The following is a 14,691-nucleotide window of genomic DNA, read 5'->3' on the forward strand; positions in this document are numbered from 1 at the left end:
GAGAGCTTCGTTGATTATAAATGTGAGCTCGCGATGAACTAAGATGATGAGTGACAGCTTTGAATGATTTTTAAGGGAGTTTGTAAATGTGATACTGATTTAATACAATACTATTCAATAAACAAGAAGTTAATATTAAGTGACTTGCATTGTCTGACTATAACACTATTGACTGATTTTGCTCCATTTCGTCGTTGAAAATAGTTTAAAACAAAGACACAGCGCATCTCCATTCAAACACAGCGGTGTTTCGTTTATGAATGAACGTTTTTTTAAAATAAATCTAGTGAGTCAGTGATTCATGATCACCCATTCATAAAGACAGCCACTTGATTCATTCCTGAATGAATCAGCCGTTCGAATGAATCAATTGAATGAATGATTCAGTGATAAAAATCAGTGACTTGCCGCCACCTGCTGGCAGTTTTAGTTTCATTTTTAAAGTATCTTTTTAGTTATTTAAATCATTTAATATTTCTATATTCAAAATGTTATATTTAAAACATTAATATCATCATGAATTTATGGATTTAATTGCACTCATTCCACTTCTGAGCCTCATTAAATGTCAGAAAGTACACCAGGCCACTTTTGTGTTCTTCTGTGCCACCTCTACAAATTAATTTTGTTAATACTGATTTAATTTGATTGGTAACTTATATTTCTTATTCTACTCTTATTCTGTCGTTTTAATTACAATTTTTAAAAAGCTTATAAAACATATATTTTTTAAGAATTTGACAAAAGATGACATACTTTTAGTAAAGTTAGAGGAGTCAAATATCACCTCGTAATGGGAAGGCTACTTTTTGATAAAATTTTGGATTATTGATTAGAAGGTGCTCCTAAAATTTTGAACGTGCTACTAAATTTTTTAAGTAAAAGTAAGCGTAGAGCCCTGAAAGCGCTCACTTCGTTCAGACGATCAGCTCGTGATCCGGTGTTTTCTGCGTCTCAGATCGGCTCGTTCACACTGAATGAATGCCGTCCACTCCTTTATTTCACGTGCTGTGAGTTTAGCTCGTGTTTGGGAACGCAACAGACACCAGTTAGGCTTTATTTACACGGCAGATGATCACAGCGCTTCACTAGATTTGTAGTGAGACGTGTTTTTGTGAGCCTGTTTTCACTGAAGCTGGAGTTTCCGTCAAAATAAAAGCTTAAAGTGCAATATATGAATTTCTGACAGCTAGCGGTTTAAATGCAGTCCAGATTCAAAATATCAAAATATCTCTTTCAAGTGTAGAAATTAGGATAGAAGTATTTCCCTGCTGTAGTGTAAAGCACAAATAATATACCTATGAAATATTCATTTTCATTTATTTTACGGTGCAGTTGCTTTACAATATATGGCTTCTACTGTCACTGCTGCTATTATTATTATGTTCTAATTAGTTTAGCTTCCTAAAACAGCAGTGTGAGTGTAATTTAGACTGAGACAGTATATCACAAATAAAAAAAGGGTTGAGTCCCCTTTAAAGTTCAGCTACAAGTCAATGCACTGACTTTTTTCTAACTTGTTTTCTTAGTTAAGAACATGGGTTGCAGCTCTTAATTTTTTTATTTTAACTCTGAAAGTGCATTAGATAGAATAATTTAACTTTAAAATGTATAAAAGTTTCATTTTTTTCCAATTCTTCTTTTGTCTTTATTTAAATATCGCAATAAATATCATATTGTGGACTTCATATCGCGATATTATCATATTGTGAGATTTTGATATCGTTACATATCTAGTGATCAAGCTAAACACTAGAACAACACTGCTCTCCATCCAAAACAACAGTTCACGAAGCAGCCACGCCTGAGCAGCAGCCTCCAAATGCACTGACCAGTGCTGAATCTACAGTACACGACGGATGTCAAACACTCAAACTCATCCTGGAGCTTGTTCGTGGGCCGTGTGGGTTTGAGTGATGAACATCAGCAGCTCTTCACAGCTCCACTTCAGTCTGAGTGACCCTACAGGTCTGATGGGCGAGATGATGGGAGTCACAGTTGTGTGAAGATTAAAAACGGCTATGAATAATTAAAAGGTTATAATTTATTTCTGTTGATACAAATATAGTTATCGTTTTTGTTATAGTTACCGATTTATTATCAGTACAGTTATCATTATGGTTTTAATTATAGTTATGGTTGAATTTATAGTTATCGGTATAGTTATGGTTGTATTCATAGTAATCATTATAGTAATTTTATAGTTATATTTATAGTTATCAGTATAGTTATTTTATATTAATAGTTATGTTAGTATTTATAGTTATCGGTATAGTTATTTTATATTATTAGTTATGCTTGTATTTATAGTTATCTGTATAGTTATAGTTGTATTCATAGTTATCAGTATAGTTATTTTATACTCATAGTTATGGTTGTAGTTATAGTTATCGGTATAGTTATTTTATATTATTAGTTATGCTTGTATTTATAGTTATCTGTATAGTTATAATTGTATTCATAGTTATCAGTATAGTTATTTTATATTATTTTTGTTATAGTTACCGATTTATTATCAGTACAGTTATCATTATGGTTTTAATTATAGTTATGGTTGAATTTATAGTTATCGGTATAGTTATGGTTATATTTATAGCTGTGGTTGATTTTATAGTTATCAGTATAGTTATGGTTGTATTCATAGTAATCATTATAGTAATTTTATAGTTATATTTATAGTTATCAGTATAGTTATTTTATATTATTAGTTATGCTTGTATTTATAGTTATCTGTATAGTTATAATTGTATTCATAGTTATCAGTATAGTTATTTTATACTCATAGTTATGGTTGTAGTTATAGTTATCGGTATAGTTATTTTATATTATTAGTTATGCTTGTATTTATAGTTATCTGTATAGTTATAGTTGTATTCATAGTTATCGGTATAGTTATTTTATACTCATAGTTATGGTTGTAGTTATAATTATCAGTATAGTAATTTTATATTAATAGTTATGTTAATATTTATAGTTATCGTTATAGTTATGTTATATTTATTGTTACGTGTACAAACATGCAACATGCTAGTAACATGCTAATCATGCTATAAAAATGTTAACAACATGCTAGTTACTTGTTAATCATGCGAGCAAAATGCTAGTAACAAGCCAACATGCTAGAAACATGTAATCAACATCTAATCTTATCTAAATTTTAAAACTTCAGGGTTTTACAACTGCTTTAAACTTTCAGGCTAGGCTTTCTCAAGCCAACCTAAAGTTTGTCTTGACTAACTTTTTTTTTATCTAGTTACAATTAATGGCTAAATGAATGTTTGGAAATGTAAACTGATATTTCCTGCTGACACACTACAGCAAAAGATAGAAATAACGGACTTAAAACCATTTTCAGCTGCTGAGAATATTAGTGTTCGAATCATTTTGGCCTCCATTGCATGCATGCATTTCCAACAGAACAGATTCAACTGTTTTAAACCTCCAGAGATCAAACGAGAGGCAGATGATGATGATGATGAGGGTCACGGGCCCGAAGTGAGAGCAAATGTTCCCCTCCAGCGGCGCCACGGGCTACATGTGGCCCTTTCTGTTCCGGCGTTTAGCAGACAAGCACTGCTCTCGCTGCAGCTTAATATTTCATACAACAGACAATGAGGTCTTTACTGTACTAGAAGAGCGGCTTACAAACTCCACAATTCCACAAAAACCCATCATAATATCAAACAAATCTAGCTTCACATGTGTATTCATGTCGTTTCCACAGATCTCAGGACATCATCGCCTCAAACAGTCGCTCAGTAGTGTTTTTCCACATTAAACACTGTTCAGCAGTTCAACAAAACAAAAGCACATTTATGAAGGAATAAATAGAACAAAATTAAATTAAGACAGATGAGTCTAATAAACCCTCAGCTCATTAATGAGGACTGAGACTTAAATATAAATGTGTAAAGCATACAATAAATGGTTAAATGTCTAAATAAGTGTATAAATAATTCTTGAAAAATAAATGCATAAATCCTCATATGAAAGCGTAGATACTTTAAATGCTCAAATTAGAGCTTTGAATAAATGCATTAAATAATAAATACAAATAAATAAATAACACAAATGAAAAAAATGTAATGCCTATATAAATGCATAAAGGCTCAAATACATAAATGCATCAATGTATAAATAAATGCATTAATGCATAAATAAATAACAAATTTAAAAAATGTAATGCCTATATAAATGCATAAATAAAGGCTTGAATGCATAAATGCATCAATGTATAAATAAATGCATTAATGCATAAATAAATAAATGCAAAAATAAATCCATAAATAAACAAATGCACAGTAATCTACATCTACATGTCATTATCCATTACCCAAGAATATTCCGTTAACATTTTGACATTTTAGCCTTTTGAGTCTAAGGGCCGAATGGAAAAGTGGAAAACGTGAAACTGCACTGAATTTAGATTATAAAGATTTTATCAATATAATTTCATCTTTCATAAACTCCTTTATTAACTACTTTCTGTTAACTACTGGAGCTCCTGCAGATGATAGGAAGCGTGCCTCTCAAGGTGAACGTCTTATCTGGCATCTGAACGCTGACAGACGAGTTTCCAGCAGCTCTTCTCCAGCAAACAGCCGCATGGAAGTAGGACAGAGAGTTTAAGATGAGCCAAATGAAAACACATACACCTCTCCTTACGGATGAAAATCCATCTGCTGGATGGAGATCTATGAGCCGCTCAATGAGGTTAAGCCAAGAAAATCAAAGGTTATCCTGAAAATTCAATTTACCAGGCTGTTCTTTCTTCCACCTCCAATGAAGCGCTTTAATCTCACTCGCTTTCTGCCCTTTAATGCATTTGGTTTTCTTTCAAGTTTATTTCCTTTTATCTTTCTTTATCTTACTTTTCCCATCTCTTGCTCTGCCGCATTTGCTCTTTTCCCTTTCTCACCACAAAACTATGCCACATCTGAAACTCTCAGACGAACATAATAATAATAATCATTGTGTTGAAAAAAGGCTTATTTTAAAATAATTCATAATTTTTTTTATGAATGCATTGTGTGGCCTATTTTTATGCTTTTACTTAAATTTTACTTATTTTGTCGTCTGGGAAACATGTAAGTATTTATGTAGCTTCTGAAGTCCAGTACTAAATGAAAAAATATGATCGTTAAACAAAATGAAAAGAATTTAAACATCAACCTGTTCAAAAGTTTACACGCCCGGCTTTTAATGCATTGTGTTGCCTTCTGGAGCATCAGTACATGTTTTCACTTTTTGTAATAGTTATGCATGAGTCCCTCAGTTGTCCTCAGTGTGAAAATATGGATCTCAAAATCATACAGTCACTTGTTTTTCTGAAGAAAAGCAGGCAGCTGAACTGCTCAGGACCAACAAGGGACTCAAGAACAACTATCACCAAATATAAAAACAGTCGTGGATCATTCAGGAAACAACACACAGTATTAAGATTCAAGGGTGTGTAAACTTTTGAATGGGGTCATTTTTATAAATTCAGTTATTATTTTGTCTTGTGGAGTACATGTAAACATCTGTTATGTGAAATAGCTTATTCAGGACAGTACTAAATAAACAATAACATGCCATTTTCATGATCCCTCTTATTTTGTTTCAATTATTAACATTTTGCACATTCTGCAAGGGGTATGTAAACGTATGAGCACAAGTAATATATATATATATATATATAAAATATATAAAAAAATATTAGAAATTAACATTAAAATAAAAATAGTAAAAAAAATTTTTAAAGGTAATAAAAAGACAGGGCTTGTTTTTAAATAAATTAATACATGAATAAATAAATGTATAATTAAAATGAAAAATAAATAAATAAAAATTTAAATAAGTGTGTAAGTAAATAAATAGACCACAGAAATAATAAGTAAATAAAAATAAATGCAAAATAAGCTAATAAAAAAAAATTTAATAAATGTATCCATTTATCCAAAACTTAACCATCTCAAAAAGCTACATCTAACCAGCCGTGCCAGACTTACTCCTGTGATTGAGCGGCGCGTCCAGGATCTTCACGGCACACGTGAGGTGTTGGTGTTGGGCCGGTTGGTTCGGTCTCTGCAGACACGCCAGCATGGTGCAGTTTGAGCTCTACGGGTCGCTGAAGCCTTCAGGGATCTGCAACAAGAAACAAACCCGTTCAGAGGAGTCCATCAGAGGCTGAATCACAGGCGGAGGCCTTTCTGAACCGGACGCAACGGCAGACACAAGCTGCACAGGACAGCATTAATCAATCTCTCAGCGGCTCCTCGATCTCACCGCCGATCTCTGCTGCTCTCAGAATAAACACACACACACACACACACACACATCACCTGTCCGACTCGTTCACAAACGCAGAATTAAAAAAAGTGATCAAAAGTGACAGTAAAGACATCTCAGCTTCTTTAAATGTAATACGTATCAGTTGTATACAGGGGTTTAACGGTACACAAACATGACGGTTCGGTACACACCTAATTTTTGATGTCACGGTTCGATATGGTTTCCGTACAACAGGAGAAAAAAAACTAAACAAATTGTTTATAAAAAAAAGAAGAAATTAAATAATGGTTTACTGAACAAATTGCTCATTCTTTAAAAAAAAATTCAATTATAATTTACATTTTCTTAGGTTTAAAAATCTACCTCAGATTTTGTTCTAAACTCTAGGGAGCCCTTTTACATTACTATAAAGTTACAATTAACAACAGAGCCCAAGCTTAAATTCAATTACTATTTATTTTTAACTATAATAATAATCAACACTCAAATTAAAAAATGCAAACATGTAAATTGTTTTTAAATTAGCTTCTAAATTATATATTTTCTATTTGTTGTTGTTGTTTCATAAAATATTTATTTAACCATATAGCCTACATTAAATAAAGACATCACTAACAAATAAAGTAAATCTAATGAAATACAGTCTAATATATTTAGCAAGAAAATGCTCTTCACTAGACTTAGTTTCTCTAGCAAATAACGAGCTGTGGACACTGATGACTTGCCTGAGGTGAAATGCTACATGACATTTTGTTTACAAGCTGTTTTAATGACGGTTGAAACACTGATTGAGCGATTACACGAGGGGTGAGATGTTCATTCATGTTTATTTCACATTAAAACTAGTATTAAAGAGTAATCGCGCAGCCGTTAGAACTGAGGCTTCTATACAGCGATCTGTCGTGAGAAAATTTCTGAAACTAATGTGTGTAACGTTACACCCCTAGCTGTATACAAAGTGACCCACATTTGGTTTTTGACCACTGAAAATGGCTACAATTTAACAATTTTACTCTTGGAGCCATATTTAGATCCCAATATCGCTGGAAATGAACAATGAATGAAACTGCACATGGAGCCATGTGCATGTTTCAACATGATTTGTTATTCAAACATTCCTCTTTAAATACAATAAAAATCAGATGAATGCAAAGTGACCCACATTTGGTTTTTGACCACTGAAAATGGCTACAATTTAACAATTTTACTCTTGGAGCCATATTTAGATCCCAATATCCCTGGAAATCAACCAAACAGGACCTTAAAAATGGTGATACCAAATGAAAAGTTTGTTAACAACCAAAATCTGAAAGAATATTAAGATATCTTTAATACTTCTGAAGTTACAGGCATGCAAACTTTGGGGGAACACTTGAAAAAGTGTTTTTCCCCATTTTTGAATGGTCACCATTGGCACATAATGCAACACAGATTGCTAAAGTCAACAGATTTGACTAACAGAGCTACCAATCTCTGTGTGAAAATAACATTGTGATGCTGCCATCTTTCTGAACTCATTTTTACCCTCCTGTAATTTGGCTCCGAATCTCAGGTGAAAATTGCCATTTTGACCCTCCTCTACAAAATAGTGGATTACTCAGTAAACATACATCTAAATTTTGGCTTTCATCACTATTTATGTTAGCCTTTCTCCATTAAAAATTGGAGACACGAATGACCCAGCAGTCACAAGACTGTGCTACATTGTGAATGTTGTCAAAGCAACAAGGCCTAGAGTATGTTACTGCTTTTGTTACATAATAACAACATTAAAGGGTACATCACTATTTAATGAATGTTATAATCAATGGAGCACTGGACTGACCAATCAGAAGACGGGAAAACAGCTGAAATATCTGAAATCTGTCACATAAAAGCCTGTTTGTGAGCTTAAGATGATGGAAATCCTCCAGAGCTCATGAGTGCAGGTTGTTCGTCTCCATTTGTTTGCGGTGTTTTGCAGTCATCTGTGATTTATCTCCTGTCTGTTTATTGCTCTGTTTTCTGCCGTGGGTCCAGAGGGCAGCAAACTAAGTGAGTTGCTAACCGGAGAAAGTGTTCAGAAGTATCTGTATGAATCCAGTTACCTCACAGAAGCTTGTCTTCAGAAATGCAGCGACCCGACAGCGATTTCACAACAAGGCCTCCATTATAGCACATTTATCAAAAGAAGATGTGAGTTTGAGAGATGAGGGAAAAACAGGATCTCCTGGGAAAAGCCGGTGTAGTTTTATCAGCAGAGATGAGCATAAAAGCAGCTTCCATTACGGCGAGCAGCTCAAGGCTACAAACGCATTAAAGACACTCCGAGAGTAAAGCCAAACTCTGAATATAACAGACTGAGGAGACGACTTATGAGGGGCTTTCAGTCTGGAGTGCGGATCGAGACGCCGCTGGAGCAGAACAGGGTTAAAGATGAAATACACTCATCATTTATTCACCCTCACGTGCTTCTGAACCTCTAGGACTGCAAAAACACACATGCAAAAAGAGGTTTGCATTGAATTATATTCTTGTCTGTTCCGCTATGTGACTTCAAAAGATTCAGAAAAAGGTGCAAACGTCATAATTCTATAAAATCTAATAATACTAATTAATAATTTTAATAATCAAATCACGTCTAATCAATTGAGATTTTGTCTGTTCCGCTATGTGACTTCAAAAGATTCAGAAAAAGGTGCAAACGTCATAATTAATTCTATAAAATCTAATAATACTAATTAATAATTTTAATAATCAAATCACGTCTAATCAATTGAGATCATAAAACTTTATCAATATTTTTAGAAATCTTTAATCTTTTAAAATGTAAAACAAATAAAACTACAACAGAGCATCCAGATTTTTGTATTTTATTTTATTTTTGTCTAATAAAGTACTGCACAACAGTGTTTTAATATCAATAGTACAATGTTTACTTTAAATAGTAATATTTTTAGTCATAATTTCTTCAAGTTAAACCAAACTTTTATTTTGGTGGTTTGCAATGAAGCCGTCTGAGTTTCTGTATTTGATCTGAAAATTAATTAAATTTCTTTCATTCAAAAGTGACATTAAAGACATTTAAAATGTTACAAAGGATTTCGGTTTCTAATAAATGCTGTTCTTTTGAACTTTCTATTCATCTGTGAATCCTGAAAAATAAAATGCATCAGTTTCCACAAAAATCATGTGCAGCACGACTGTTTTCAACATTGATAATAATCAGAAATGTTTCTCGAGCAGCAGATCAGCATATTATACTGATTTCTGAAGATCATGTGACACTGAAGACTGGAGGAATGATGCTGGAAATACAGCTGCGCATCATAGAAATACATTACAGTTTAACATATATTCACATAGAGAACATATTTCACATCATAAAAATATTTCACTATTTTGACTGTATTTTTGATCCAATAAACGCAGCTCTGGTGAGCAGGAGAGACATTCATATTTTTAAATGGTCCAAACCCCGAACAGAAACACAGAAGACATAAGGGATGAGGGGTTAGTAAATAATCAGCAGTGGTTGCTAATTGCACTGAAGCGTCTCTCTGTTGATCTCGTCATCTTTGAGCGTCAAACTCAGAATGGTAAGAACGGTAAATCCTTGCCACTTTGCAGCTGTGCATCTATTCTGGTATCTGAACTCATCTCAGGCCTGAGGGCGTCTTAATTGTACGCACCGTCATCAATATAGATGCGAGGAGCGCTGGGTGTTTGAGGAGATAAGGTCACATGACAGACGGGACCCTTTACATCTCATCTGATCCTCTAAGCCAGTGTTTCCCAACCACTGTGACACACAGTTTGAAGACAGACGTCTACTTCTTCACAATGCAAGGGTAAATAAAGAACTGATGTCTGATTAAGAGCAGTGTTTTCCTTTACTCAAGAAACACTGTCTATAAGGGCTAAGCTTTTGTATGTTTGAAGAGCAGAGAAGAGTCTTAGCATTTGCGGTCTAACTGTAGCCAATACACTTTTTTTTTTAATTGTAGTAATATTTCACAATATTCCTGTGATGCGCAGCTGTATTTCCAGCATCATTACTCCAGTCTTCAGTGTCACGTGATCTTCAGAAATCAGTATAATATGCTGATCTGCTGCTCGAGAAACATTTCTGATTATTTTCAATGTTGAAAACAGTCGTGCTGCACAATATTTCTGTGGAAACTGTGATGCATTTTATTTTTCAGGATTCACAGATGAATAGAAAGTTCAAAAGAACAGCATTTATTTGAAATAGAAATCTTCTGCTATACATTATTTATTTGTTTTGTTATACATTATAAATGTCTTTACTGACACTTTTGATCAATTTAACGCACCCTTGATGAATAAAAAATTTCAACAATTGTACACAAAGCATCTAGATAAACGCTTCAGTTTCTCCATTGAGAAAGCAGTCGGTACGTTTTGCAGCAAACAAAAGTGGGTAAAACTTGTTAATCAATCAACAAACATGACCATCAGCTGATTGTGTTCAGACTGACTCCACATCACTAGAAAACTCAAACTACACGCCATTTCACTGGACTGTGGAATAAAATCAAAACAGACTTGATTTTGATTATAAAACAGCCAAATATCACACATCAAGTAATCATCTGGACTGGTATTGTCATATCGGAGGGTCGTATCCATCTCAAATCAACTCTATTGACGATTTATAGGTCTGGGGCCAGTTGTGCAAAAAGTGTAATCTGGATCAGAATGATCTGGATTTGGAAATCTCATGTTGTGCTATCCAGGATTTTTCTTTTGTGCTGGTTTATCAATATACATTATTTATTTGTTTTGTTATACATTATAAATGTCTTTACTGACACTTTTGATCAATTTAACGCACCCTTGATGAATAAAAGTATTATTTAAAAAATTTCAACAATTGTACACAAAGCATCTAGATAAACGCTTCAGTTTCTCCATTGAGAAAGCAGTCGGTACGTTTTGCAGCAAACAAAAGTGGGTAAAACTTGTTAATCAATCAACAAACATGACCATCAGCTGATTGTGTTCAGACTGACTCCACATCACTAGAAAACTCAAACTACACGCCATTTCACTGGACTGTGGAATAAAATCAAAACAGACTTGATTTTGATTATAAAACAGCCAAATATCACACATCAAGTAATCATCTGGACTGGTATTGTCATATCGGAGGGTCGTATCCATCTCAAATCAACTCTATTGACGATTTATAGGTCTGGGGCCAGTTGTGCAAAAAGTGTAATCTGGATCAGAATGATCTGGATTTGGAAATCTCATGTTGTGCTATCCAGGATTTTTCTTTTGTGCTGGTTTATCAAAGCAAAACTGGATTGGATCACCCTGATTCAGATACACACTTTTTCAGATTTCCAAATCTGGATTACTAGAGCTCTACAGAGCCCCTAAAGGGACATGCTGATGGAGAAAAATGCCAATGTTTTGCATTGCATTTACACAAATAACTACTTCTGACTGGTCCAATGCAGTTTACAATCAGTGATTTAAAAAAACGACTTTAAATGAAACATAATATTTTTGTTTGATATTGACAGCTGTTTGGGGATATATTACATGTTAAAATGTATTTTTTGGACCAGTTTTTAAGTTTTATTACATTTTTGTTCCTGAAATCCACCCTTCTACTGGGATCAGAATAATCCCGTTGTTTTCCCAATTTTACTAAAACGTTTTGAACAACACAAACTGAAGATTTAATGCAGATCAAAACTAAGATTGGATTTTGGGATCTAATCCGAATTCAGAATGCTTTTTTCTTTTGAACAACTAGGGTTGCAAAACGGTGGAAAACTTCCAGCAAATTTCATAAACATTCCAGAAATGTTGGGAAATTTCCAGGATTTTTTGGAATATTCCAGGGATTTTTGGAAACTCACCGGAAATTTTCCACCCCTTTGCAACCCTATGAACAACCCATTTTCAAGATTTGATTCAATCCGATGGCAAAAATCCGATCAGATTACTTTTGAACAACTGGCCTCTGGCTCTCAGGTTAAGACTGGAAAGTGAATTTGGAAGCTGGATTTTTCCCAATCGTCTCCTGTAGGTTGAGTGACCGAAGCTGGAGATCAGGAGCACATCAAAGCCGTGTTTAGCCCGTTTCAAAGCCCCGGCGGCGCTGAACGGAGACGGGATCCTATCAGAATAATGAGCAGATAACTCTGGGAGAGAGAGAGACTTTGACACGCTACATCGCCCGATTCATCCCTAAAGCTCCTCATGCATTTTTAATGGAATCTATTACTCCAGGATTAGCCGATAAGAGACGGTCCCGTTTAAATTTCCTAACGCTTAGCATAATTGGTATCAGAGCGCAGGAGAGAAGACAAAGATGTTTCTTTTGAGGCGAGCTGCTAAATAACCTCTGAAACCGTTCAAGCACAGCTCACAAAAGCCTCTGATAGGAAACATGCGCTCATTGACATTCCAGCATTTACAAAAGAGCTCCGAGCTGCTCTTTATGATCACAATCACAAGTAAATGTTCCTGTGGAGCTCTGACAGATTATACAGCGACTGCAGCAAACACACCACAGTTATACATCAACTCTCAGAACTAGTCAAGCCACCTCTATTTATATAGCGCTTTTAACAATACAGATCGTGTCAAAGCAGCTTTAGGAAAATAGTGTGTCAATAATGCAAAAGGACAATAGTACTGCTATTACTGACTACACAATGATAACTCTAGTTAGTAATGTGATTTATTAGGATTAGGGGTGTGCGATATTGACAATATCTCAATATTTTCTGGGATTTTATCGATAACGATAATCAGAAGATATTTTGCTGAGTGTGTTATTGTGCTGATATATTAAGGATTGCCGTTGGACAGCTGACTCCTAAAGTGTTTAATATTCTTCATATTCTGTGTGCTGATCAGTTCACACTGATGGAAATTAATCTTTTCCAATAAGTTTCCATTTTATGAGCATTTTTACCTTTATAAAGCCATTTTTTCTAAAAGTGTGCATCATCTTCTGAGTCAAATTCTTAAAATTCATCAGTGAATTAGAATAATAAGACATTTTGGCTGTTACAGAGCAAATTAACTCAGTATCAACAAAATTAATCTTTGAGCACAGAGGAAACTCAGAAGCTGCATCTGAAGAGGTGTTTAGATGTGTTTACACACTGTTTAATGCAGGACATGAATGCATTTAACCTGCAGTTACACGTGCATAAATAATGTTACGATATATTAATCATAAAACACTGAATAAGTAATTAAAACCGCCAGTAGGTGGCAGCAAGTCACGGTTAATAAGTGATTCATTGTGATTGAACCGAATCATTTAAACGCTTGATTCATTCAGGAACGAAACACCGTCATGTTGCTCAGAGCATTGTGGCTGTGTTTGGAATTATTTTTGTTGTCGAAATAGAGCAAAAACAGGAAATATAGTGTCTAGTCTCTTAATTTACTTCTTATTGATTTTTTTTACAACAGTTCAATAGACATCACATTTGTAATCATGGTATTTTTTGGAGAAAGAAAACGATTAACTATATGAAGTGGTATAAATATATATTTTTTCTGCCCCCATGTCTTGAATTTGTGATTATTCTAAATGTATTTTAATAGACCGAATCATGCAGTGAAAGAATGCACTATAAATGCGCACGCGCACTAGTCTAGACTTCATCACTAATGTAAGCGTGCACCGTTCATTCATCGACCTCAAATATGGCTTATCATCTGAAATATGTAAGTAGCCTATTAGCAGCTTTACATGGCCGCTCAATCTAATGTTAACCTAGAGAAATGTGCGCTGTTCAAGCGTCTGTGTGGAAGCTGAACAGTAGCTCACTGCAGGACAGATGGAGGCGCCGGTGCGCTCCGTAATTTTTGGTCATACAGATAAATGTAATACATCTTTCGAATCTGTAAAGCCTCTACATTTTTTTGTGTGTGTATTTGTGTGAGCACAATTCATTCACCTCGGCATTCATTCACCTCGGCATCCACCTCGGTATTAATTCACCTCAGTATTTATTCACCTCAGTATTTATTCACCTCAGTATTTATTCACCTCAGTATTTATTCACCTCAGCAGTCACCTCGGTATTCATCCACCTCAGTATTCATTCACCTCAGCATCCATTCACCTCAGCAGTCACCTCAGTATTCATTCACCTCAGCAGTCACCTCAGCATCCATTCACCTCTGCAGTCACCTCGGTATTCATTCACCTCAGTATTTATTCGGTATTCATTCACCTCGGCATCCATTCACCTCAGCATCCACCTCAGCATCCATTCACCTCAGTATTTATTCACCTCGGCATTCTTTCATCTCGGCATTCTTTCACCTCGGCATTCATTCACCTCGGCATTCATTCACCTCTGCATTCATTCACCTCTGCATTCAGCTCAGTATTCATTCACCCCAGTATTTATTCACCTCAGTATTTATTCA

The 14,691-nt window shown here is 34.6% G+C and overlaps 1 protein-coding gene across 1 annotated transcript in view; it reads right to left on the reverse strand.

The window, feature by feature from the left end:
• Positions 1 to 14,691, reverse strand: part of LOC107573468 (protein FAM222A-like) — a 34,259-nt gene that overhangs the window by 10,027 nt on the left and 9,541 nt on the right. The window contains exon 2 of the mRNA XM_016259902.1: positions 5,991 to 6,126. Within this exon, the coding sequence (XP_016115388.1) occupies positions 5,991 to 6,084 (94 nt within the window). The 5' untranslated portion in view covers positions 6,085 to 6,126. The remainder of the gene's footprint in view (positions 1 to 5,990; positions 6,127 to 14,691) is intronic.

This window comes from Sinocyclocheilus grahami, unplaced genomic scaffold (genome assembly GCF_001515645.1).
Source record: "Sinocyclocheilus grahami isolate Dianchi unplaced genomic scaffold, SAMN03320097.WGS_v1.1 scaffold1952.1, whole genome shotgun sequence".
In the NCBI taxonomy this organism is placed as follows: Eukaryota; Metazoa; Chordata; class Actinopteri; order Cypriniformes; family Cyprinidae; genus Sinocyclocheilus; species Sinocyclocheilus grahami.